Source organism: Herpailurus yagouaroundi, unplaced genomic scaffold (assembly GCF_014898765.1).
Source record: "Herpailurus yagouaroundi ecotype Mexico unplaced genomic scaffold, PumYag 200, whole genome shotgun sequence".
NCBI classification, from domain to species: domain Eukaryota; kingdom Metazoa; phylum Chordata; class Mammalia; order Carnivora; family Felidae; genus Herpailurus; species Herpailurus yagouaroundi.
In genome coordinates, this window is record NW_024412431.1 from 1,427,030 (window position 1) to 1,452,641 (window position 25,612).

At 48.6% G+C, this 25,612-nt stretch overlaps 1 protein-coding gene across 1 annotated transcript in view; it reads left to right on the forward strand.

Annotated features, from left to right (window-relative positions):
• INSR (insulin receptor) overlaps window positions 1-25,612 on the forward strand; it is a 145,570-nt gene that overhangs the window by 109,628 nt on the left and 10,330 nt on the right. Inside the window, exons 9-15 of the mRNA XM_040449633.1 lie at window positions 1,499-1,713; window positions 2,666-2,792; window positions 4,262-4,512; window positions 6,008-6,175; window positions 10,990-11,191; window positions 17,768-18,039; window positions 19,632-19,771. Of these exons, the coding sequence (XP_040305567.1) occupies window positions 1,499-1,713; window positions 2,666-2,792; window positions 4,262-4,512; window positions 6,008-6,175; window positions 10,990-11,191; window positions 17,768-18,039; window positions 19,632-19,771 (1,375 nt within the window). The remainder of the gene's footprint in view (window positions 1-1,498; window positions 1,714-2,665; window positions 2,793-4,261; window positions 4,513-6,007; window positions 6,176-10,989; window positions 11,192-17,767; window positions 18,040-19,631; window positions 19,772-25,612) is intronic.

The window sequence follows — 25,612 nt, forward strand, 5'->3', positions numbered from 1 at the left end:
GACGCGGGGCTCAAACTCACAGACTGTGAGATCATGACCTGAGCCGAAGTCAAATGCTCAACCGACTGAGCCACCCAGGCGCCCCATCACTGAACTGTTTCTGCCATAAAACTGCCTTTTTGCTGAGGCTCAGACCTTTCATTTGGATTGTACCAATGACTTCCTAGCTGGGCATCCTAGCATCAGACCAGTGCTGTCCAGCAGATATATGATACAAGTCGCATGTGTGACTTTAAATGTTCTAGTAGCCACTGTGTGAAAACTTTAAGAGAGGTGAGGTGAATTTTAGTAGTGCATTTTACTTTTTTTTTTTAATGTTTATTTATTTTTGAGAGAGAGAGAGAGAGAGTATGTGAGTGGGCAAGGGACAGAGAGAGAGGGAGGCACGGAATCAGAAGCAGGCTTCAGGCTCTGAACTGTCAGCACAGAGCCCGACACAGGGTTTGAATCCATGAACCGTGAGATCATGACCTGAGCTGAAGTTGGACGCCCAACTGACTGAGCCCCCCAGGAGCCCCAGTAGTGCATTTTACTTAACGCATTCCATCTGAAATGTTATTTTTTTATTTTTTTATTTTTTAAAATTTTTTTTTTCAACGTTTATTTATTTTTGGGACAGAGAGAGACAGAGCATGAACAGGGGAGGGGCAGAGAGAGAGAGGGAGACACAGAATCGGAAACAGGCTCCAGGCTCCGAGCCATCAGCCCAGAGCCCGACGCGGGGCTCGAACTCACGGACCGCGAGATCGTGACCTGGCTGAAGTCGGACGCTTAACCGACTGCGCCACCCAGGCGCCCCTGAAATGTTATTTTGATGTGGACTCAATACAGGACAATGATAAACAAGATTTTTTACATCCTTTCTTTGCACGTGAAGTCTTTAAAGTCTGGGTTTTTTGCTTCCGGTACAGTCAGAATGGCCACGTTTCAGATGCTCAATAGCCAGATGTGACTAGCGACTTCTGTCTTGACAGCACAGGTCCAGATGCTTCCCTTTTCCCATCTGTCATGTGCTGGTGGCCCACTGATCTTCTAAGGCACAGATCTAACCCAGTTAGTGAACTGTTCTAGAACCTTCCTTTGCTGAGGAAGGTTAGGTGTTCTTGGTTGTGTTCTGGAATGCCGAGTGCTAGAGGGTTGGGCCCACTGTAGTCTTGTGGCCTGTCACCTGTTGGCCAGAGAGGCTATGGTTCTCTTCCCTGGGTCCACCTCAGGTGCCGCTGTGTCTTCCTTTCTTCTCCTCTGCAAAACCGTATCTCAGCCCATCGCTTACCCTCCTCCCCCACACGACTGAGCACAGACACCTTCCTGGCCACGGAGACTTCCTCACCTTCCCCTTCCTCCCACCCTTCATTTAACACTTAACGGGCACGTGCCAGGCAAGTGCTAAGGACTGGGGACGTAGCACCGAACACGATCAGCTCCAGCCATGGCCCCCCAGCCTTGGCGTTGGAGGTGACAAACCCATGTATGACTGGGTTTGTGTGTGTTTCCATAGGAACTACTCTTTCTATGCCTTGGACAACCAGAACCTGAGGCAGCTATGGGACTGGAGCAAACACAACCTCACCATCACTCAGGGGAAACTCTTCTTCCACTATAATCCCAAACTCTGCTTGTCGGAAATTCACAAGATGGAGGAGGTTTCAGGAACCAAGGGGCGCCAGGAGCGGAACGACATTGCCCTGAAGACCAATGGGGACCAGGCGTCTTGTGAGTGGTGATGCCCTGGTCCTTCCAGCCCGTGGGCCAGATAGCATGGCTTCCCTCCCCCTTCAACATGGCGGTGGCCCCCAGGGGGTGTGCCACTGCCCCCCAGTGAGCTAGAACAACTCTGTGTGTTATAGGCTTTGTGAGGACAGGTGTATCTTCTCTCTTGACTGCAGAGATACAGTGCCTGATACTGGAAGATGCCACATAGGCATTGAATGAATGAATGAATGAATGAATGAATGATGATACCTCCTTATATATGGCCTCGGCTCAAATGCTATAGCAGACCCTGCAGTTGTTATAGCTGGAGAGTGTTAGGTGACTACTGTCCTCTGACAGGTTCTTTCTTGAAGGAATGTCTGAGCATTGAAGTGCCAAGGTTTCCACTAATACCCACCTATGCAGTTGGTTCCTTGTGGCAGAATGTGGGAATCCAGGGTGGGGTGAGGAGAGCAAGGTTGGGGTGGAGGTTACGGGAGGGCTTGCATCGCAGGCAGAGGGAATTAGTCTTTCCAAGGCACGGTCTCTCCAAGATCTGCGTGCTCTCTAAACTTATGTGGCATGTGTGCATTTGCCCTGGAGTTATGTCTTCGGACACGGAAGGCTTGCAGGTCCACATGTGTGACAGAATTGCGTCAGGACAGATGTTACTCTTGAAAATCACTTTTCCCAGTAACTATTGGCCGGTTGTCCTTAGTTTGGTGCTGATGCTGGTACTCAGTTAAGCATCTGGCCAAGTCGCTGGCTTGTGGTAGGGATGGTAGGGGTCACCTTGCACGACCAGTTCTTGCCTCTAAACACTGGGAGAAGGCACATGGGAATGAGACCCATCAAGGGAACAGCGGGTTGACATCTCCTTCCTCATGGACGCTCTTGGAAATGTAGGATCACCTGCTTTGGGCTGAAACAAGTTTTTAGTACTGATACTGCTGTTGTTTTTAAACTTTCCTAGGTGAAAATGAACTACTTAAATTTTCTTACATTCGGACATCTTACGACAAGATCTTGCTGAAATGGGAGCCGTACTGGCCCCCTGACTTCCGAGACCTCCTTGGCTTCATGCTCTTCTACAAAGAGGCGTAAGTTGAAAGGTTAAGAGGTGTGCAGGTGGTGTGTGTGTTCAGATGTTCCCCTCTGAGATTCCTCGATCTCTCTCCTCCTTCTGGAATAACCATCATAGGTTCCTTTAGACCATCTCACAAGTTGATGGCGTGTGAAGTTGCTAACATCTCCATCTGTCAAAACCAGGAATTGAAACAGGTTTCATTTGAAGGTCCAGATTGGCCAGTTTCCTACAGCAATATTCCATTTGGCCGCATAGACGTACATCTCACCAAGATATATCCTTAACAGAATTTGCTCAGTCTACTCCATGGGTGTTTAAAAATTTATTTTTTAAATCTCTTTGGCATTTTCCCCAACGTTTAAAGAATTGTGGTAAAGCATACATAATATAAAATTGACCGCTTAATTATGTCTAAGTGTACATACAGCTCAGTGGCATTAAATCCATTCACAGTATTATGCAACTGTCTAGAAATTTCTAGAAATTTCTTGTCTTCCCAAACTGAAACTCTGTCCCCATTAAACAACACCTGGTCATTTTAAGCATAGTTGACCCTTGAACAATGCCGGGGTGAGGGGTGCTGACCTCCCTGCCACCCATGTAGTCAAAAATCCATGTGTACCTTTTGACTCCCCAAACGCTTAGCTACTAGTAAGAGCCTCCTATTGACCAGATGGTAGGCTTACCGATAACGTAAACCGTCAATTAAGACGTATTTTGTATATGTATTACAGACTGTATTCTCACGATAAAGTAAGCTAGAGAAAAGAAAATGCTATTAGGAAAATCATAAGGAAGAGAAAATGCATTTATAGTCCTGTGCTGTAAAGAATCTGCATGTAGGTGGGTCCATGCAGTTTAGCCTGTATTGTTCAAGGGTCCACTGTATACGACTGTGCTGAAAAAAAAAATTTTTTTTTTTAAGATGTTATTTTCTTTTAAAGTTTACTTATTTATTTTTGAGACAGAGAGAGACAGAGCATGAATGGGGAGGGTCAGAGAGAGAGGGAGACACAGAATCCGAAACAGGCTCCAGGCTCTGAGCGGTCAGCACAGAGCCCGACGCGGGGCTCGAACCCACAGACGGCGAGATCATGACCTGAGCTGAAGTCGGCTGCTTAACTGACTGAGCCACCCAGGCGCCCCTGTCCTGAAATTTTAAAGGGAGAAAAGGAAGTGGTGATCGTATTCATATTAATCATGATTCCGTCTCTGAAGATGTATCATGTGTCAAAACGTGTGCCGAGAAGTAGTCTCTCTTACAGTCTTATCAATAAGCCATCAACTGTTAATTGGAAAATGAGCTGTAAGGGAAGTAAGTGTTCCCTTCTCTTTGGGACCTGAGTCATTTTTCCTTGTGGCATAAGATTGTCGATGAACAGGACGCAACCTTATAGGACGTCACTGTTCCCGCCGCGTCTCTCCGTGCTCAGAGCGATAGTCAAGAAATGATAACCGTCTTGTCCTGCTTTGTCTTGAAAGCCCTTATCAGAATGTGACCGAGTTCGACGGGCAGGACGCGTGTGGCTCCAACAGCTGGACGGTGGTGGACATTGACCCACCTCTGAGGTCCAATGACCCCAAGTCGCAGAACCACCCAGGGTGGCTGATGCGGGGTCTCAAGCCCTGGACCCAGTATGCCATCTTTGTCAAGACCTTGGTCACCTTTTCTGATGAGCGCCGCACGTATGGGGCCAAGAGTGACATCATCTATGTCCAGACCGATGCCACCAGTAAGTGTTGTCATATGCGTTGGAAATCTTGCCTTTAACAGGTTGACACGGTGATGGAAGAAGTGGGCTTCTTTTTTAAAAAGTTTAATTAATTTATTTATTAGATATTCACATATTTTTGAGAGAGAGAGAGAAAGAATGAGCAGGAGAGGGGCAGAGAGAGAGAGAGAGAGAGAGAGAGGACAGGTGATCTGTGCTGACGGCCAAGAGTCTGATGCGGAGCTCGAACTCACCACCTGTGAGATCATGACCTGAGCTGAAACCAAGAGTTGGACACTGAACCGACTGAGCCACCCAGGCGCCCTGTGTTTATTGGCTTCTTAAAAGAGCCGGGTGCCGGGGTTTATAATTTCAAAAGACAAGACAGTAGCAACAAGTCACTTGAAGGGTGTATATATATGTATACACATTCTTCCCATTATGGAAAACTTTCAAATATTCACCAAAGTAGAAGAAAAATGAGCCCCATCAACCATTTCCCAGCTTCGACAATTACAGTGTTTTGCCATTTTTACTTCATCGCTGTGTCCCTTCCCCTTCCATTCTGGGGCGGTGGGGGGTAGGTGGGGCGGGCTGGAGTATTTCCTAGCGATTTAGTTGTATTTTCGTAAAGCCCAAGTCCTTCTCCTGTTGTGGGGGTTCTCAGCCCAGGGTGATTCGCCCCCCCCCCCGCCCCCCACTGCCGCCCCGGGATGCTTGGTGATGCCTGGAGACAGTTTTGGTTGTCGTGACAGAGGACGTGGGGCTGTGGGTGGAGGCCAGCGATGCTTTCCCTACATCCTGCACAGCAACAACAGAGAATTATGTGGCCCCAAATGTCCATAGTACTGGGGGTGAGAAGCCCTGTCCCAGGGGACACAGCCCAAACTTCATGAGCCAGCCCCGGCCTTTTTGGCTGGTGCCCCTCATCTTGTGTCCTCCAATGATACCAAATGGCTTAACAGTTTCTGGAAACTTCTAGCTTCCTCTGCCTCGAGTCTCCCCTGCCCCCAGCCCACCCCCCACTGAGGGATCAGCCACCTGCATTGTTGAGGGGTAGGTTTTGTGGGGCCCAAAGGTAGTGCATTTTGGGGGACTCTTAGATGAGCCACCACTCCAGTGATGAGGACGACGGGGATCCAAGTGCTGACGGTTGCCCCACGGCTGGGTTCCATTTGGGGCACACGTTAACCAGAAAAACGTGAGTTTATTTGTCTCTTCCCGCTATCTTCCTTTATCCCAGCGTCTTCCCAGTGCCCAGGACAGAGCTTGGAGCCCGGCTGGAGCCCCATAAATGCCTGTTGCATAAATGAATGAATGGCAATGTGATGTGTGGTATGAGTGGACAAGTGTGCTTGCCGGGTGAACGTCGACAGGCCTCCAGCATCCTCTGAGGTTCAGTCATCACTGCGGCGAAAATCCGCGTGACTTCTCCAACACGTGTGTCCTCCTTGTGCCCGCCCGACAGCCAGTCGCCTCCTGCTCACGGTGGACCTGTCTCCTTTCTCCTTTGCAGACCCTTCCGTCCCCCTGGATCCTATCTCGGTTTCGAATTCCTCCTCTCAGATCATTCTGAAGTGGAAGCCTCCCTCGGACCCCAATGGCAACATCACGCACTACCTGGTGTTCTGGGAGAGGCAGGCGGAGGACAGCGAGCTGTATGAGTTGGATTATTGCCTCAAAGGTGAGTGCGGGCGGGGTGTGTGGGAGCGGACGATCTGCTCTGTCCCGCTTCGAGGGAAACATCTCCCCACATCCTGGTTTTCCCAGGGTACGTGTGGGTGTGTGTGCACGCTCACACACTCCACAGCCTCTCATACAAGAACGTGCACACACGTTTCTCAACCTGATGACACCCTGGAGACTCACGTCAAAACCAGATAGCTCTTATGCCTTGCCACCATTTCCTTCTGGAATTTTCTCTTCCCCACCCCCCTTTTCCCTGTGGGGATGCGGCTGTGTTAACCCCGCTGGGTTTTTGCGCTGAGCTAGGAATGGAGAGGCTCTTGACAAAGTCAGGGAAGAGTTCTAGCCCCTGAATTTAGACCCTTACGTTTTAAGGACTGGAGACAGCAAGGAGTGGCAATCTGTTCTCTTCTGTGCTTTCCATTAAAAATTTATACTAGTGATGATTTCCCCCCCCCTCAGTCTATAATCTTGTTTACCTAATAGGCTTCATCCATTTGTAGAAAAATAGGAAATTATTTGCGCTTCAAACTAGTTGGTATAAATTAGTTTAAAATTAAAAGAAAATTTTTTTAATGTTTTTACTTATTTTTGAGAGAGAGAGAGAAGAGACAGAGCGTGCACAGGGGAAGGGCAGAAAGAGAGGGAGACACAGAATCCTTAGCAGGATCCGGGCTCTGAGCTGTCAGCAAAGAGCCTGACACAGGGCTCGAACCCACAGACTGAGAGATCATGACCTGAGCCGAAGCCAGATGCTTAACTGACTGAACTACCCAGGCGCCCCCTTAGCATTTTACTTTTGCAAAATTTTTTTTAACGTTTATTTATTTTTGAGAGAGACAGAGACAGAATGTGAGTGGGTTGGGGGCAGAGAGAGAGGGAGACGCAGAATCCGAAGCAGGATCCAGACTCTGAGCTGTCAGCACAGAGCCCGATGTGGGGCTTGAACCCATGAAGCACGAGATCATGACCTGAGCAGAAGTTGGATGCTTAACTGACTGAGCCACCCAGGCGCCCCAAATTAGCTTAGAATTTTAATTAAAATTGGATTTAAAAACAAAACAAAGCAAAAAACCCCATATATCTATATCTATATCTATATCTATATCTATATCTATATCTATATCTATATCTATATCTATATCTATATATCTATATATATCTATATATATATATCTATCTCCATCTATATCTGGAGAAATAGATATTATTTTCCCCCATTAGTTTTTTTTGGTTTTTTTTTTTTTTGGTCAGTTTGTTTTTATGTTTGTCTGTATTTATTTTTCTCTAGATTGTTTTAAGTTAGTGATTTCCTCAGTGATTGACCTCGGGGGCAGAGGCTCAGGGACCGCTGGTGAGGCCTGGCCGAGGCCCTGAGCCCACGGGCTGCTCTCGGCTGGACCTCTCGCTCCGGCTGTAGGGCTTTGGGCAAGTCACTGAGCTTGCTTCTGACTGCCTCCTTTTTGGGAGAAGGGGCAGGAGGCCAGATGATCTCCGGGAGCTGTCCCAGCTCTAAGATCATGTGCTATATGTATGCCTGTGACCTCATTCCCTGCCTGAGCTGAGGGTTGCAAACGTGATTTATCTCCTTCCATGCTTTATATAACTCGAGAGCAAGCACATTCCTCGGCTTAGCTGTGAGCTCTTGGCCCTGCATTCGAGTAACCGAAACCACCAGCTTGAACCACCACCGGCAGTGGCCCCTGATACTCTCTTTGCTTTTTCTTTCTTTCTTTTTTTTTTTTTAAAGGGTAACCACTTTTATTCTGGAAGTCTAAATCTGTCATTACAATGTGGCTATTTATTTAAAAAAAAAAGTTTTTTTTTTAACGTTTATTTATTTTTGGGACAGAGAGAGACAGAGCATGAACGGGGGAGGGGCAGAGAGAGAGGGAGACACAGAATCGGAAGCAGGCTCCAGGCTCCGAGCTGTCAGCCCAGAGCCTGACGCAGGGCTCGAACTCACGGACCGCGAGATTGTGACCTGAGCCGAAGTCGGAGGCTTAACCGACTGAGCCACCCAGGCGCCCCAACAATGTGGCTATTTAAACATGGCTTGGGGGCCCTGGGTGGCTCAGCCAGTTAAGCGTGCACTTCGGCCCAGGTCGTGATCTCACGGTTCACGGGTTCAAGCCCCGTGTCGGGCTCTGTGCTGACAGCTCGGAGCCCGGAGCCTGCTTTGGATTCTGTGTCTCCCTCTCTCTCTGCCCCTCCCCCACTCATGCTCTGTCTCTCTCTCTCTCTCTCTCTCTCTCTGTCTCAAAAATAAATAAACATTAAAAAAATGGCTTAATTTGTAATGATCACAAAGTTTATGTAATTAAAAATAAACTTACTAAGGAGCAGATTTTGTATGATTCCACTCACTGGAGGTCCCTAGAGGAGTCCCATCCATGGAGACAGAGAGTAGATCGTGGGCCCCAGGGGGAGGGGGGAGGGGACGGGGAAATCCCTGTTTCATGGGGTCAGAGTTTCAGTTTGGGGAAGATGGAAGGTTCTGGTGGTGGATGGTGGGGGCGGGAGCATGACAGTGTGAATGTGCTTAATGCCCCTGAGCTGTACGTTTTTAAAAATGACCAAGATGGTAAGTTTTATGTTATGTGTATTTTACCACAATTAAAAAAATACACACAATAAGTAAGCTTGCTAACTGTGACCAGTCCTGGTTTCCTATTAGTATCAGCTATGTTTTTCCCTCCCACTCGGCTTTATTGAGGTATGTTTGAGTTGTAAGATATTTAAAGGTAAAATCAGAAGGTAGTGAAAGTGTCCATTGGGATGATTTTGATACACAGACATGCTGTAAAGGGATTTTTCCCAGGTAGTTAGTTAATACATCCATTACCTCCTATTTTTATCTTTTTTGTCTGTGTGTCTGAGAACATTTAAGTTCTGTTCCCCTAGCAGATTTTAGTTATACACTGCAGTGTTATCGACTGCGTTTTTATTTGGGGGGGAGGGGAGGGCGCAAGTGAGCGAGGGGCGGAGAGAGAGAAGTGGGAGTCGCCTGAAGTGAGGCTCGAGCTCTACCCAGCGTGGGGGTAGAACCCGCAAACCGTAAGATCATGACCTGAGCCCAAGTCAGATGCTTAACCGACTGAGCCACCCAGGCGCCCTCAACTGCATTTTAAAAAATTATGGTAAAGTATACATAACATAAAATGGACCATCTTAGCCATTTCTAACAGTCCAGGTCCGTGGCATTAAAGCCCATTCGCACTGTTGGGCGACCATCGTGACCATCCAGCTCTAGAACTCTCTCCTCTCCCCAAACTCTGTCCCCGTGAAGCGCTGACTCCCCCAGCCCCTGGCTCCCACCATCTGCTTCCCGTCTCTGTGGACGGGACTGTCCCTAGGTGCCCCGTCACCCATACTTTTACTGCGTAGTCAGAGAAAAACCACGCGGCGCTAAGTGCCCTGCCGTGGGTGCCAGAAAGGGTAACGGGGGGTGAGGAGCTGTGTCTGACCTCATGAAAGGTCCTTTCCTCTCCAGAAAATTCTCAGCAGCCTCCCTCACTCAGGAAATCCTACCTTTCTCTTCCATTTATAATGCCATTACCAGTCCCTTTAATGGTTAAGCCAGCCAGGTTAGTCCGTGTCTATTAATACACGTCCCAAGTATTTTTAAGAGTCCCTTGTAGGCTTTCACAGCTGTATAAATACTTGGGCTTCCGAGTGGATACTCAGCATTCACGGGAAGGTACTTGGAGCCCATTGTCTCCAGGACGCATTCAGGGGGAGAAGAAAAATGCTCAGGAGCTCCTGGGAGGCTGCAGGCACCAGGGCTGGCTGCAGGATAGGTGAAGCCCAGGGCCCTTCGTGGATTGTGCCTGGAGAAAGTAGCTTTTATGTGCCTGGTTGCATCAGAAGTGTGGCTGTGCCCACACGATGGATGGCAGGCACCCCTGGGACTGGACTCGGGTCAAGACACAGCCAGGGTGGCACTTAGCAACTTTGGGGGTGCCTGGGTGACTTAGTAGGTTAAGGATTCAACTTCAGTCCCAGTCGTGATCTCGCGGTCCGTGGGTTCGAGCCCTGCGTCGGGCGCGGTGCTGACAGCTCAGAGCCTGGAACCTGCTTCGGATTCTGTGTCTCCCTCTCTTTTTGCCCCTTGCCTGCTCATGCGCTCTCTCTCTCTCTCTCTCTTGAAAATAAATAAATTTCCAAAAAAATTAAAAAAAAAGCAACTTTGTGTTTTTAGGACACTACCTTCCAGCAGTTGGTGTTCTTTCTTTCTTTCTTTTTTTTCTGATTCCTTTTTCTGTGTTTTTTTTTTAATTTTTTAAAAATGCTTTTATTTATTTTTGAGAGAGAGAAAGAAACCATGCAAGCAGGTGGGGGGGGCTGTCTTTCGGCATGCCAAGGAAATTCCTACCACAGGGCCTTTGCACTTGCTTTCTGCACCATCTGAACTGCTTGCACCAAGGTATGTGCATAGCTCACTCCTTTACGTAGTTTGGGACTGCTCAGCGGTCGCTTTCTCCGAGACCACCTCATGAAAAGCAGCACCCCCAGGCATCCTGTGTCCTTTTACCCTGCCGGCTGACTCATGGCATACGTATTTATTAGTTTATTGTGGATCCCTCCATCCACATGCACTAGATCGTAAGTTCCATGAGGCAGGGTCATGCCTAGTTACCTTACGGTCTCCAGCCCGATGGGATTATGGTGTCTCACGGTTTCTGGAACACACGGACCTGCACAGCTGCCCCGTGTGCCCAGCCCCTCTGAGAAGACCCCCCCCTTTGCTGTGTGTGTGTTGTGGGGTCAGGCGGGGAGAGATCTCAGGCCACCTGCTCTGCCCGTCTCTAGGGTTGAAGCTGCCTTCCCGGACCTGGTCCCCGCCGTTCGAGTCCGAGGGCTCCCAGAAGCACAATCAGAGTGAGTACGAGGAGTCCGCTGGCGAATGCTGCTCGTGTCCCAAAACCGACTCTCAGATCCTGAAGGAGCTGGAGGAGTCCTCTTTCAGGAAGACGTTCGAGGATTACCTGCACAATGTGGTTTTCGTGCCCAGGTCAGGACTTTTCATTGGCTTGATGTTGGGGGTCATTCCCTGGGGAACAAGATGAAGTGGGCACCCAGAGGGTGGGCAGGTAAAGGGGGAGATTCAGGAGAAGCCTTTTCAGGAATAATCACCCCAAACGGGGAAAAGTTAAAAAAAAACAAAAACAAAAAAACCCTCAGCATTTGCTCCCCGACGTGGCCCAAACCCTTCGTCCCACCCGTGGGCTGCCATCTGACTTCTCAAACGAGCTCCGTTAGATTATTGAGGCACACCCCTGAGGAGGGCCCCCCGGGCCCGTGCTCCTTGTTCATCTATGCAGCTGTCTCATCCTTCTGGAAATTTCTACGGCATCTTCAAAACCTGGAGGCTTCTCCTGTTTAAGGTTGGGTTTCCTTCGGTGAATGAAGGGACTTATTGACATCCCATCCGATGTGAGAGGGTTTGCAGCGAAAATGACTCGAGGCTAGTCAGCTGTCTGCAGAGACATTTAGGTACATGGCACGTTTCTTTTGAGGCCTCAGGCTTACTTGTCCGGCAAGTGCAGATAATCACGGTTCCTATTTCCTAGGATGGCGAGAGCATGTGAGTCACCCAGGCTTCTCAGCCTTGACACTCTCTGTATTTGGAGCCAGCCCCCTCCTTTGCCGTGGGGCCGTCCCGTGTGCTAGGGGATGACAAACAGTATCCCTGCCTCCACCCCCCTAACACCAGCAGTGCTGCGTGCATCACGGGTTCGTGACTCTTTGCAGTCACTTTGTTTATTTTTGAGAGAGAGAGAGAGCACAAATGGGGGAGGGACAGAGAGAGAGACACACACAGAATCGGAAGCAGGTTCTAGGTTCTGAGTTGTCAGCACAGAGTCCGACGCGGGGCTTGAACCCACACACCGTGAGATCATGACCTGAGCGGAAGTCGGATGCTCAACCGACAGAGCCACCCAGGGGCCCCCAGTCGCTTCCTCTTTTTTGGATCCAAAGCCTGGGTTTCTCAGCTGGAGAGTCCTCTGCCCCAGGTTAAGGCAGCCAGTGAGCGACCGTAGGCTGTGAGCCACGTCCTCCCTCACTCCCCTTACAGACCTCGGCAGATGGGGTGCCCAGAAATATCTGAGGCACAGGGCCATTTCCAAAGTGGATCGAAACCCCAAAACGCTGACACTGGGATAAAGGAAGACTCTAAAATGGCTCCTTTCAAATGCCTGCCGTCGCTCCTCACGCAAATAGATGTGTCCCCAGAACCATCGAGGTGTGACATTAAAAAAAAAAAAAAATTCTTTCTTGTGTTTTTCCTCGGTGACCCCGAGTCCAAAAGAGCGCTTCATGGCACAGCCCAGGCATTGAGGCAGCTACTCTTTTACTGGTTAAAAACTAAACGCTGCTGGGCTCGAGCCAACGGCCGGAGTCACCTGTGATGTTTAAATGTGATCAAGTTTGACATCCGAGGGGGATCCCGGCTGGCCGGGTCTCTGGCGGGTACTTTCTCTGATTCCTGCCCCCGCCCCCCTTTCTGTGTTCTCTGCACCTGCTGGAGAAGATGTGATTCGGGCGTTGGGATGGGTGGTCCATGGCGAAGGGCAGGGCGCCCTTGGTCTGCTCGGAGGAAGCGTGGCTCCCAGAGTGTCGGAAGGAAGAGGTCTCTCTGAAGGAGTTCTGTCTGTCCTCAAAGTGGTTGGTTTTGTTTTCACAGAAAATCCTTTTCAAGCCCTGGTGCTGAGGACAGTAGGTATGACTCACCTGCAGAATGTCTGCGCGGCCACTGGCAGCTTCTCGGTGCAGGGCCAGCCGGCCAGACAGGGCAGGAAGCATGCTGTGTGCCTTTGAGACTCCAGGGGCTTCTGTGGCTTGATGCATGTGACAGTCTGCTCTGCCCTTACTAGAGGCTTCATGAGTCCTTACGTCAGCTGCCTTCACCCCGAAATGGGATCTGGACATGAATGTCGGGAAAAAAAATCTTCACTAACACACTCTTACTAAAACACAGAACCAAGGGGCGCCTGGCTGGCTCAGGCCGTAGAGCATGCGACTCTTGATCTCCCGGTCGGGAGTTCAAACCCCACATTGGGCACAGAGTTTACTTTAAAAAAAAAAAAAACCAACAACACACACACACACACACACACACACACACACACACACGCGAGGGAGGGGGTAATTTGTGGGTACCTCTGAGATGCCACACATCCCCCTCCATGCATCCACCTGCTAAAGGTTAATTTCTCAACATCTACGGTGTAGACAGAGCGTTTTGATCTGGGGTAACAGGTGCAGGACTGCGGGCGTGAGCAGAGGTGTGCCGTATCACAGAACCCCACTGAGGACAGGCAGAGAGATGCCAGGGCAGGGCAGGGCCTCAGGATGAGTCACGGGCTCTTTGGGGGCAGGGGGAGACCAGAGGGGAGGCTAGCAAGGCAGATCAGGGCCATGTGGAGGGATTTCATTGCCTCACAGTGGGTTCCCTTGTTTATTTTCGGGCATGGGTGCGTGGCCCTGGTCCGACCTCTAGTGGCCACTTGGAATATCATCTATAGAAAAGAAAGGCCTAGAAATTTGAGGCTTTGGTCCAGACCCAGGTTTCTCAAGCTCAGATGTACTCACATTTAGGGCCAGATCGCTGTCCATTGTGGGGCCCGCCCTGGGCATGGTGGGGTGTTGAGCGGCATCTCTGGTCTCTGGGCTCACAACGCCAGGAGCGCACTTGTCCCTGAGCCGTGACCAGGGGGCCAGTGTGAGCCTGTGGGGTGTGTAGGCAGTGGACACTGAGGGCCCAGACTGCGGGTAAAGGGGAACCACTGTGTATACATTCAGCTCATTTGATGAGAACCTTCCTTGGTTCCCATTGTTGAGACACCCATTTCTCAGTAGTTACTCACGAGGCACCAGCGTCCTGGTCAGCTGACCCGTTTGCGCCTGGATGGAAGTGTTCTGAATCTTGCTGACATGGGTCTATCTTTGGTTTTCACCCAAGAACTTCACTGGTCTTTTGACCCAACAGAAAATCATAACACGTGCGCCCCCAAGGAGGGTTCGTTTTCTGACCACGCGTTTTCTGACTATGGTAAAGATTAAAAATTGACCTCAAGCATTTGAGCAGAGAACTTCCTGGTGATTGAAAGTCAATCACTTTGATACCTTTTGGGAGAAGCAGACGTGGAGAGACTTTCATTAAAGTCCATTTGGACAAGAGTGGAAATCAGAGTATCACATACCTTGAACTCGTAGAATATCGCCAACACTGGGCGTCGATGCAAGTTAGTAGCCTTCAGTGATTTTGGAAGTTAAGAAACAACTTAAAAAGGTGAAAATACAAATTGTAGGGGAGGGGAAACCAAGATCGCTGAACTTGGTAAATCTAAGGATGAAAATCACAAATAATTGGAAGTAAGGCAGGAGACAGAAAACTAGGGTCGAAGGAAGATTTTCATGTTGAATTTCCTGGACAGTGTTGCGTTCTTCAACTTGAAGCTTTTGGTGAAGAGGGAGGTTTTAATTTCATCTGATTCTAGAAGTGGAAAAAATTAAATATTCTAATAACCTTGGAAAATGACTAAAAATTGCAAGTCAAAACCTTAAAAAAATTATGTCACAAAAAGGCCCTAGACCCAGAGAGTTTTACAGGTGAGTTATTTGGAATTCTGAAAGAGCAGCTATTTGCTGTAATATAGAAACTTCTCAGAGCATACCAATCTATGGAACTCTTTCCAGGTGTTTTATGAAACTCACATGATACCCCTTAGCAGACGCAGATGAAGATGCTACATTAACAGAAACCCCAGGACCAGCTACTGTGAGACTTTAGAGCCATATGTCCTGATTTGAAACAGCATGCTGACAATTTTGTTTAACTCAGAAGTGTGATGATGGTTTATGATCAGGAGATAGGATAATTCATCAAGAGGTCCAAAGAGGAAAATCGTATGATAATCTCATTCAACAGTATTAATTAAAAATTCCTAACTGAGGGGCGCCTGGGTGGCTCAGTCGGTTGAGCATCCGACTTCGGCTCAGGTCATGATCTCACGGCTCGTGGGTTCGAGCCCCGCGTCAGGCTCTGCGCTGACAGCTCAGAGCCTGGAGCCTGCTTCCGATTCTGTGTCTCCCTCTCTCTCCGCCCCTAACCCACTTGCATTCTGTCTCTGTCTCTCTCAAAAATAAATAAACATTTAAAAAAAATTTCTAACTGAGGGAAACAAGAAGAGGCCTCGCATAAAAGTAGGAGTGGAATGCTTCTGCTACAAGGTAAATATTATCTAGATGAAACCAACAGCCGAGGTAACATTGTACTGAAACTCTCCCAGGTATAGTTAGAAGGAAGCTCTTTGTCATCGTTACTAATTAACATTTTCCTGGGTATCCAGCCAATGCAATAAGATACAAAATAGAAATTAGAATAGTAAAGAATGGATTGTGGGAAATAAGGTCACTTGTGTGTGCGGATAGCCTAGGGCAGGGGTAGATAAGCTACGCTGTGCAGGCTGGCTGCCCGTTTTTGTCAATGAAGTTTCATTGGAATGCAGCCACACCCATCTGATTATATTTTGTCTATGGCTGCTTCCAAGCCACAATAGCTGGAAAGCCATTGAAAGTTGAGTAGAGATGTGGACCGTGTGTCCTACAAAATCCAAAATATTTACTTTCTAGCGTTTGCAGGAAGAGTTTGCTGACTCTTTTTCTAGTGTGTTCCTTGAAAACCCAAGAATATCAACTCTGACGCTCTTAGAGCAGAGTTTGGGAAAGAAAGTTACAATGTAAATAAACAAAAAGCCAGTAGGTATACTAGCAATAGTTAGACTGTAAAAACAGAATATGAAAAAAAAATATGGAGTCTCTTGGTTCAAAATCTGAAACGAAACGAAACCCCAGGAAACCCTGTAACCCTCAGTATTGATGTGGTGGTCCCGAGGTGCAGTTTTGAGGGGCTGCTGGGGAGACCCCAGGTCAATACAAAGCTCCTGGAGAGCAGTTTCGCCATAGGGATGAACAGATACAGCCTAGTGATTTCTCTTCTAAGAGTCTACTTTTAGGATCTAATAAGACAATCAGACAACGATCGATCGAAGCAATATTTACAATAACAAAAACAAAAAAAAAAGAAAAGAAAAAAAAGACCTGGGACACTTACGCAGGCATGCCTCAGGGGCATTGCGGGTTTGGTTCCAGACCCCCGTGGTAAACGGATATCGCAGTAAAGCAGGTCACGTGAATTTTTTGGTTTCTCCGTGCATGTAAATGTTATGTTTATACCACACTGTAGTCTGTTGGGTATGTGCAAGGGCGTTATGTCTGACAAAACAACGGACGCACCTTCATTTACAAACCTTGCTAAAAGACGCAAACCATCATGTGGGCTTTCCGCGAGTAGTAAGCACTGATCACCGATCCCCCGTAACAAATAGAAGAATACTGAGAACCTTTGAAACATACCATGATGAGAATCACCCAAAGGTGACACAGAGACACAAAGTGAGGAAGCGCTGTTGGCAAAAAAATGGTGCCAGTACACCCGCCTGATACGGGGACGCCCCAACCCGTCAATCTTTGAAAGAGCCGTATCTTGTGAAACTCAGTGATGCAAAATGTAATACCATGAGGTAGGTCTGTATTAGGTAACATAGGAGGACGGTTAGTAAATTCTGGCTCACGCATCCAATTGAATATTTTCCAGTGTTCCAAGTTTTCTGCCATGAGCAGGCAGTACTTGGGTAGCAAGGAGGGGGAAACCTTCACGTTGAAAAAGAAAAAATCATAAATTCTGTGCTCAGTACTTAAGGCATTATGTTCGAAGGAAGGTATTTGAGGAATGTGTCCGATACAAGAAGCGAACAAAGGGTCATAAAGCCAGCTCGGTCTTCTTTATACCTGCACATAATATTTCCAGAAAAAAAAAAAATTGCCCACAGGAAACAGCGGACGGTGGGATGGTGAATAATTTGAATTTTCTTTATGCTTTTGTTTGGTGTGTGTTTATAAATTTTTAGGCAATTGCGTTTATTTCTTATATCCTCTTAAATGGGAAAACGTGTGTCGACTGCATTTTTTTTTTGTTTTGGGGGGCTTTTTTTGGAGTTCCCCTTACCAACTTGAGTGGTAAGATTTTTTTTTCTTTAACCCAAGAATGAAAAATTAGTCGCTTGTATTATGCAGGCGCCCTAAATGGAAAATAAGATCTAGAAGATGCATTTTTCCCATTTACACTGCTGATGCTGGCCGATAGTTGGAGCTGTTGGGTCCATGCTGTGTGACAGGGTTCCCGAAAAGCTAGACTCTCACATGCTTCGGGCATCTTATACTTAACACTGAGCCTGGGTGGCTGAGCCATCTGCACAGTGAAAACCTGAAATCAAGCACATGCAAGGGGAATGTTGGTGTGGGGCTGCCGCTCGTGGTCCTGGGGCGCCCCGCTCCCCCCCTCACCCCGAGGGCAGCCGCTCCGGGTTGTAACTCCTGGCAACCTGCATTTCATCTGTGTGCCCGCTCGCATCTCCGCTGCACCGCGGTCTTTGATTTTGAGCCTTTGATGCTCCAGCGTCCACGGTTTTCTTTTTTTAAACATGGGGATCGTGTGACCGCGTGTGTCCTGCTGTCATGACAGGCCGTCGCGGAAGCGCAGGGCCCTCGCCGACGCTGGGAACGTGACGGCCGCCGTGCCCACGGTGCCTGGTTTCCCCAACACTTCCAGCAGTGTGCCCACGAGCCCGGAAGAGCACAAGCCCTTCGAGAAGGTGGTGAACAAAGAGTCGCTGGTCATCTCCGGCCTGCGTCACTTCACCGGCTACCGCATCGAGCTGCAGGCTTGCAACCAAGATGCCCCCGAGGAGAGGTGCAGCGTGGCTGCCTACGTCAGCGCCAGGACCATGCCCGAAGGTGGGTGGTGGGCGCATCGTGGTGCCCGGAGCCCCAGGCCGAAGCCCTCTGCCTGCTGGAGCGGATTTGCCTTCATCGTTTCTTAGTTTACTTATTTTAAAAATTTTTTATGTGTTTACTTCTTTTTGAGAGAGAGAGAGAGAGAAAGACAGAGTGCAAGCAGGGGAGGGTCAGACAGAGAGGAGACACAGAATCTGAAGCAGGTTCCAGGCTCCGAGGTGTCAGCACAGAGCCTGACGCGGGGCTTGAACCCACGAACTGTGAGATCATGACCTGAGCCGAAGTCTGGCGTTCAGCTGACTGAGCCACCCAGGCGCCCCTTTTATTTTTATTTTTATTTACTTATTTATAGTTTTATTTCTTTTTGAAGTGAGAGAGAGAGAGAGAGAGAGCGTGAGCAGGGGAGGGGCAGCGAGAGAAGGAGACACAGGATCCAAAGCAGGCTCCAGGCTCCGAGCTGTCAGCCCAGAGCCCGACGTGGGGCTCGAACTCACGAACCATGAGATTGTGATCTGAGCCCAAGTCAGACGCTTAACCAACCGAGTCACCCAGGCAGCCCTATCATTTTGTATTTGTGCCCAGCTTTATTGAGCTACAGTTGACATACAACATTGTGTAAGTTGAAGGCGTACTTGTGTGTTGATTTGATACTCGTAAGTATGGCAGGACGATTACCACCAGAGGGGTAGCTGATGTCTGCATCACAATACGTGATTGCTATTTCTTCTTTCGTAGTGAGAACACTTAAGGTCTACTCTCTTAGCAGCTTCAGAGTAGGTACTAGAGTGTTGTTAACTGTAGTCACCATGCTATGCGTTATGTCTCTACCACTTAATTCATCTCCTAAGCTGGAAGTTTGTCCCTTTTGACTAATATCTTTGCATTACTCCCCAGCCCCTGGTAACCACCATTCTGGTCTCTGTTCTCTGTGAGTTCTCTTTTTTTAGATTCCGCATATGCGTGAGATCATACAGTATTTGTGTTTCTCTGCCTGGCTTATTTCACTTAGCATAATGCCCTGAGGGCCCATCGGTATTTGCCTTTATTATTATTATTTTTTCATATTTATTCATTTTTGAGAGAGCATGAGTGGGGGAGGTGCGGGGGGGGGGGGGGGCCAACAGAGGATCTGAAGCGGGCTCTGCACTAACAGCAGTGAGCCTGATGTAGGGCTGGAACTCACGAAACTGAGATCATGACCTGAGCCAAAGTCGGGTGGTTGACTGACTCACCCAGGCGCCCCGGCTTTTACTATTATTTTTGATTACACGAGTCATACGTAGCCACTATGGAAACTAGCAAATGCACACAGCCATCAGGGAAATAAAGTAAAATTAAGAAATGCATATGCGTATTGTATTAATCAGGGTTCTCCAGAGAAGCAGAACCAGTGGGATATGAGATAGACGGATAGATGGGTAGATAGATATGTGGACGGTCCTGCAAAGTGAGTTTGAAGTGTCCCTTCTCCCACGTGGCAAATGGAACATGGGAAACTTATGCGAGTGGCTTGAGGTTGCTCAGCTGGGGGCGGTGGGGGTGGGATTTGATCCAGAGGTCAGGTGCCTGCCTCTAACCACTGCTCCTTACAGCCAAGGCAGACGACATTGTTGGCCCTGTGACCCATGAAATCTTCGAGAACAACGTGGTTCACTTGATGTGGCAAGAGCCTAAAGAACCCAATGGATTGATCGTGCTGTATGAAGTGAGTTACCGACGGTATGGTGATGAGGTAAGACCCTTGATGCTTGGACATGTGCTTCCGAGCTGTCATTGGTACTCCTTTTGTCTTTTTTTTTTTTTTTTAATTTTTTTTTAAACGTTTTTATTTTTGGGACAGAGAGAGACAGAGCATGAACGGGGGAGGGGCAGAGAGAGAGGGAGACACAGAATCGGAAACAGGCTCCAGGCTCCGAGCCACCAGCCCAGAGCCTGACGCGGGGCTCGAACCCACGGACCGCGAGATCGTGACCTGGCTGAAGTCGGACGCTTAACCGACTGCGCCACCCAGGCGCCCCTGTCTTTTTTTTTTTTTAAGTTTATTTATTTATTTTGAGAGCGACAAAAATAGCACAAATGGGGGAAGGGGGAGAGAGAGAGAGAGAGAGAGAGAGAGAGAGAGAGAGAGAGAGAGTGAGAGAGAGAGAGAGAGAGAGAGAGAATCCCAAGCAGGCTCTAACTTTTTGTTTACACCCAGGCACCGGGCAGGGTGATGGGTGACCGCACAAGATGTGGAATCTCAGGAGATCAAAAAAGTAGCCAAGGATTCGCTGCGTGTCCTGCACATATTAAGCGCTTTACACACAGGCGTGTCTCATTTATCATAGTTTATCACGTCTGAGGCAGGATTGGGTAACCCCATTATTTTTGTGGGCTGCTGAAAAAGAAAAAGATGCTGCCGGGTCTCATTGTAAGTTGGTGCAGCTTCTCAGACGCATCCCCATTTCAGACATGTCAAACGCCTGTAATACCGTGGGGGTAGATCTGTGTCCCCAGAAGGGCTCGGGGGCTGCTCCTGCTGGGAGATGCCCTGGCTGGGGCTTGCCTCTGACCGGGGACAGTTCTCCCCTTTACCGTGTGTCTTCAGAGAAATCACGTCACCTCCCTGGCTTTGACTGAGCCCTTCCCCTGTCCCAGACGTTGCGCTGAGTCCTTTGCAATCATCCATTCAAACTGCACGGTGACCCGGCCAGGTGGGATCCGTTAGTGTCTCCGCTTACGGCCAGGAGCGTGGACAGCGGAGCAGCCAGTGGAGTTGGTCAGGGTCACACGTGCAGCACTTAAATCCAGACTGTTGGGCTCTGGAGTCAACCGTCTACAGTTGAGGACAACCACTTAGGTCAGAGGTCATTTTCTTTCCTTCATCTTTTTTTTTTTTTTTTTTAATGGAGAAATGTTAAAATTTATTATCATTTTTTAAATCTAATTTATTGTCAAATTGGCTAACATGCAGGGTGCATACCGTGTGCTCTTGGTTTCGGGAGTAGATTCCCGTGGTTCATCGCTTACGTACAACACGCAGTGCTCATCCCGACAAGTGCCCTCCTCAATGCCCACCACCCATTCCCCTCTCCCCCACCTCCCCATCAACCCTCAGTTTGTTCTTTATATTTAAAAGTCTCTTACGGGGTGCCTGGGTGGCTCAGTCGGTTGGGCGGCTGACTTCGGCTCAGGTCATGATCTCACGGTCCCTGAGTTCGGGCCCCATGTCGGGCTCTGTGCTGACGGCTCAGAGCCTGGAGCCTGTTTCAGATTCTGCGTCTCCCTCTCTCTCTGCCCCTAACCCACTCGCATTCTGTCTCTGTCTCTCAAAAATAATAAAATAGGTAAACATTATTAAAAAAAAAAGAAAAGAAGTATCAGTTCAAGTGAAAAAAAAATAATAAAAATAAAAGTCTCTTACGGTTTGCTTCCCTCTCTGTCTGTTTGGAACGATTTTTCCCCTCCCCCTCCCCCATGGTCTTCTGTTAAGTGTCTCAAGTTCTACATATGAGTGAAAACATACGATCTCTATCTTTTTCTAACTGACTTATTTCACGTAGCATCACACCCTCCAATTCAATGGCCAGACAGTGTTTTTAGTTTTGGGAGCCGTAACGTCAGGCATGGGCATGAAGGTTGTTTTTGTTTTTGTTTTTTTTTTCTTCTTTTTTTTTCCTTTTCAAAAATTTTTTTTATAACAGCTTTACTGTGTTCCGGTCGCATACCGTAAAATACATCCGTTTAAGAGCTACAACTCAATGGCGGGTTTTTGAAAGGATTTTTTAGGTTTTTAAGTAATCTGTACATCTACACCCAGCATGGGGCTCCGACTTACACCCCGAAATCAAGAGTCTCACACTTTGCTGACTGGGCCCACCAGGGTCCCCTACAATTCGGTGGTTTTTAGTAGTTCACAGAGTTGTACAGCCATCATCATGACCCATTTCAGTGTATTTTCATCACCCTAAAAAGACCCTCCCCTCCTCCCCCTCCCCAATCTTCCCTGCCTCCCCTCCAGCCTGTTCTCTGCTTTCTGTTTCTGTGAATTTGCCTGTTCTGGGTACTTCCTATAAATGAATCATAGCATATATGGCCTTTTGTTACTGGTTTCAGATAGATGGACCACATTTCGTTATTCACTTATCTGTAGATGGACATTTGGGTTGTTTCCACCATATGGCCATTGTGAATAATGTTGGTCAGAACACTGATGTGCAAGTTTTTGTGTGGACGTATGGTGTCAGTTCTCTTGGGTGCATCTCAAGGGATGGGTTCTGTGCTAACTCTGCATTTAACTTAACATTTTTTTATGTTTATTTATTTTTTTTTTTTAATTTTTTTTTTCAACGTTTATTTATTTTTGGGACAGAGAGAGACAGAGCATGAACGGGGGAGGGGCAGAGAGAGAGAGGGAGACACAGAATCGGAAACAGGCTCCAGGCTCCGAGCCATCAGCCCAGAGCCCGACGCGGGGCTCGAACTCACGGACCGCGAGATCGTGACCTGGCTGAAGTCAGACGCTCAACCGACTGCGCCACCCAGGCGCCCCTTTTTATGTTTATTTTTGAGAGCGAGACAGACAGAACAACAAGTGGGGAAGGGGCAGAGAGAGAGAGAGAGAGAGAGAGAGAGAGAGAGAGACAGAATCCAAAGCAGGCTGCAGGTTCTGAGCTGTCTGCACAGAGCCCGACATGGGGCTCGAACCCACAAACCGTGAGATCGTGACCTGAGCCAGAGTCAGACGCTCAGCTGCCTGAGCCACCCAGGCGCCCCGTGTCTGCATTTAACTTTTAAAGGAAATGCCCACTCTTTCCCAAAGGGGCTGCACCATTTTCTGTCCCCATCAGTAGTGTCTGAGGGTTCCAGTTTCTCCACATTGGTGGCCAACACTTGTTCTGGGCTATCTTTCGGAGAAGAGCCATGCTGGTGCGTGTGAATGGTATCTCACTGTGGTCGCGATTTGCATTTTCTTGGATGGCTCATTTGGGCCTGAGTTTTGTGTTCTTCCCCGAACCCATGGGGCTCTTCCGCTTGGGGCAGCTGCAGGCAGTTAGGGTCAGTCCTGGAACCGGGGTGGGGTTGAGGGTGGGAGACAAGAGCCCCTCAAGAGGGAGGTGCGGCTTCCTAAGGAAGTTGGGGACGTTGCTGGCAGCAAGGAAGAGAATGTGGATTCTGTGCAGTGAGCAAGATATCTGCAACGCAGTCCCTCCTTGATTTTCTTCTTGGTGCTCTGACTCTTCGCATTTGCCTGGAGTTTACCTACATTCTAGGAAGCCCTTGGTCCTGGGTAAACTGAGGCAGTCGGTTACCCTGTTGGCATTGGACCTAACCCTAAATTCTCCCAGCTTCTTGTGGCCGGACCGCCTCCCCTGTTCCTGGAGCCCAGCGGTCACCTGTAGGAATCCCCACTGCGAATCCCCACCAGAGCCTCTGCCCCACATGGCCCCACACCAATCCCAGACAAATTAGCCCCATTTGCCCTTTATGGGAACAGAGGGACGGGGAAAAATAAGAGAGACTGAGAGATTACAACCATCTTTTAAAAAACCTTTTTAGGGGTGCCTGGGTGGCTCAGTGGGTTAAGCGTCTGACTTTGGCTTAGGTCGTGATCTCACAGTTTGTGGGTTTGAGCCCCGCGTTGGGCTCTGTGCTGACAGCTCAGAGCCTGGAGGCTGCTTCGGATTCTATGTCTCCCTCTCTCTCTGCCCCCGCCTCTCCTGCTCATACACACACTCTCTCTCTCTCTCTCTCTCAAAAATAAATAAACATTAAAAAAAATACAAAAACCTTTTCATAGACAAGATGGTGGATTATCTCCAACATTTTCCCTTCTTACCTTGCATTGCTTTAATAAAGTGAGAAAATACAGGGCGCCTGGGTGGCTCAGTGGGTTAAGCGTCCAACTTCGGCTCAGGTCATGATCTCGCGGTTTGTGAGTTTGAGCCCCGCGTCGGGCTCTGTGCTGACACCTCGGAGCCTGGAGCCTCCTTCGGATTCTGCGTCTGCCTCTCTCTCTGCCCCTCCCCTGCTCATGCTCTGTCTCTCTCTCAAAAATAAATAAATGTTTTAAAAAAAATCAAGTGAGAAAATAATGTAAAACTTTTTTTTTTTTTTAAACACCATCTATACTGTTACGGTGTGATTTTGCCAGTCCTGCAAAATTCTCTCCGGCATTTGGTGGGAGGTCATATTCTTTTTTCTTTTTTGTTTTTGGGGGGATTTTTTTGTATTTGCTGGTTGAATAGCTGACATCACCCCCAGCTGCATCATTCTTGAATCTCTGTCTCCTTGGGCCTTGAATCCAAGTCATTCACCCTCTTACCGTGTCCCCTCTCCGCCCCGGGAGACCCTGGCCCCAAGGACCACCCCTGCCAGGGAGGAGCATGGATTTTTCATGGTGGCGGGCTCCTTCCTTTGCGTCAGTATCTTTCAGTTTTGAGTTTTTCTTCTTGTTCGCACAGGCTTTTACGTCATTGGCTTCTTTGCTCTTTGTCAGGTTTTTGTGTCCTGTCTCGCTTTTTGTTTTTGTTTCTTGGTGTCTGTGGAGACAGCTGCCTGAAGCTTCTGGTTCCTTCCAGCACACCCCTTGCAGTGCCTGGGGTCCGTGGCCGGTCGTGGAGGATGCATTTTCCCTTTGTCCCGGATAGCAGCTACCTTTGGTTTCTATATTTGCTTATTTGTCCCTTTCTACTTGGTGACTCATCCTCCTTGGAAGAACCTTTGGACCAGAGCCCCCGCCCCTGCCGCCAGCCTGATCCGGCCCGATCTGTTTTCTTGCTGTTATTGTCACATGATAAGCCCGGGGGTTTTTACATTTCTTTGTCTCCCCGCTAAAACTTTCCAGTCCAGCTCTCTGCATGCCCTATTAACTTGGAGCTGTTTTGGAAAGTTTTTAATATTTGGCCCGATGCGTGCAGGTTTCATGGTCTCATTTTCCCAGGGAGCCTCGTGCCTCTCCCAGTAAGCTCGAGGTTGATCTCTGTTTATGTGGTTATCACTGGGGTGTGTATGCTTTACTTACCTCCTCTCTGTTTTCAGAGATTTGGGTAGATCCCAACTCTTTTAGTAATGGTACAATGAATCAAATCAAATCAAATCAAATCAAAAGGCTGCACCCTGGGAAGGGAGGAGCTTTAAAATTTGTCCTTAAGGCATTAAGCCCACGCATGTGTTTGGTCCTGAGACCAGGGGGTGTGGGGCAAAGCCTGAAATTCGATTTAGGTGATGTAGGTGTTTTCTTTCCCGGCCCTCTCGGACTTTCTGGAGGCCTGGTGACAACGTCCCACGGTGGTTTTGTAGAGTTTGGGAGCCGGATGGTTCTGGATTGAAGGATTGGTCCTGCCACTTACCAGCCACGAGATCCCCCCCCCCCTCCCCACAGCATTTTGTCTCTTCAACCAGGCGTCGGCCCACTATTTTTGTACGCCTGTTTGTACAGCCCGAGATCAAAGAATCACTTTCACGTCTTAAGATGGTTGGGGAAAACAATTCTTCGAGAGAAGAGTAACGTCATGACGCGTGTCCACTTAACGTGGAGTCCGGCGTTCAGCGTCCACCAGGCTCCGTGGGCACGCAGCCACGCGTGTCTGTG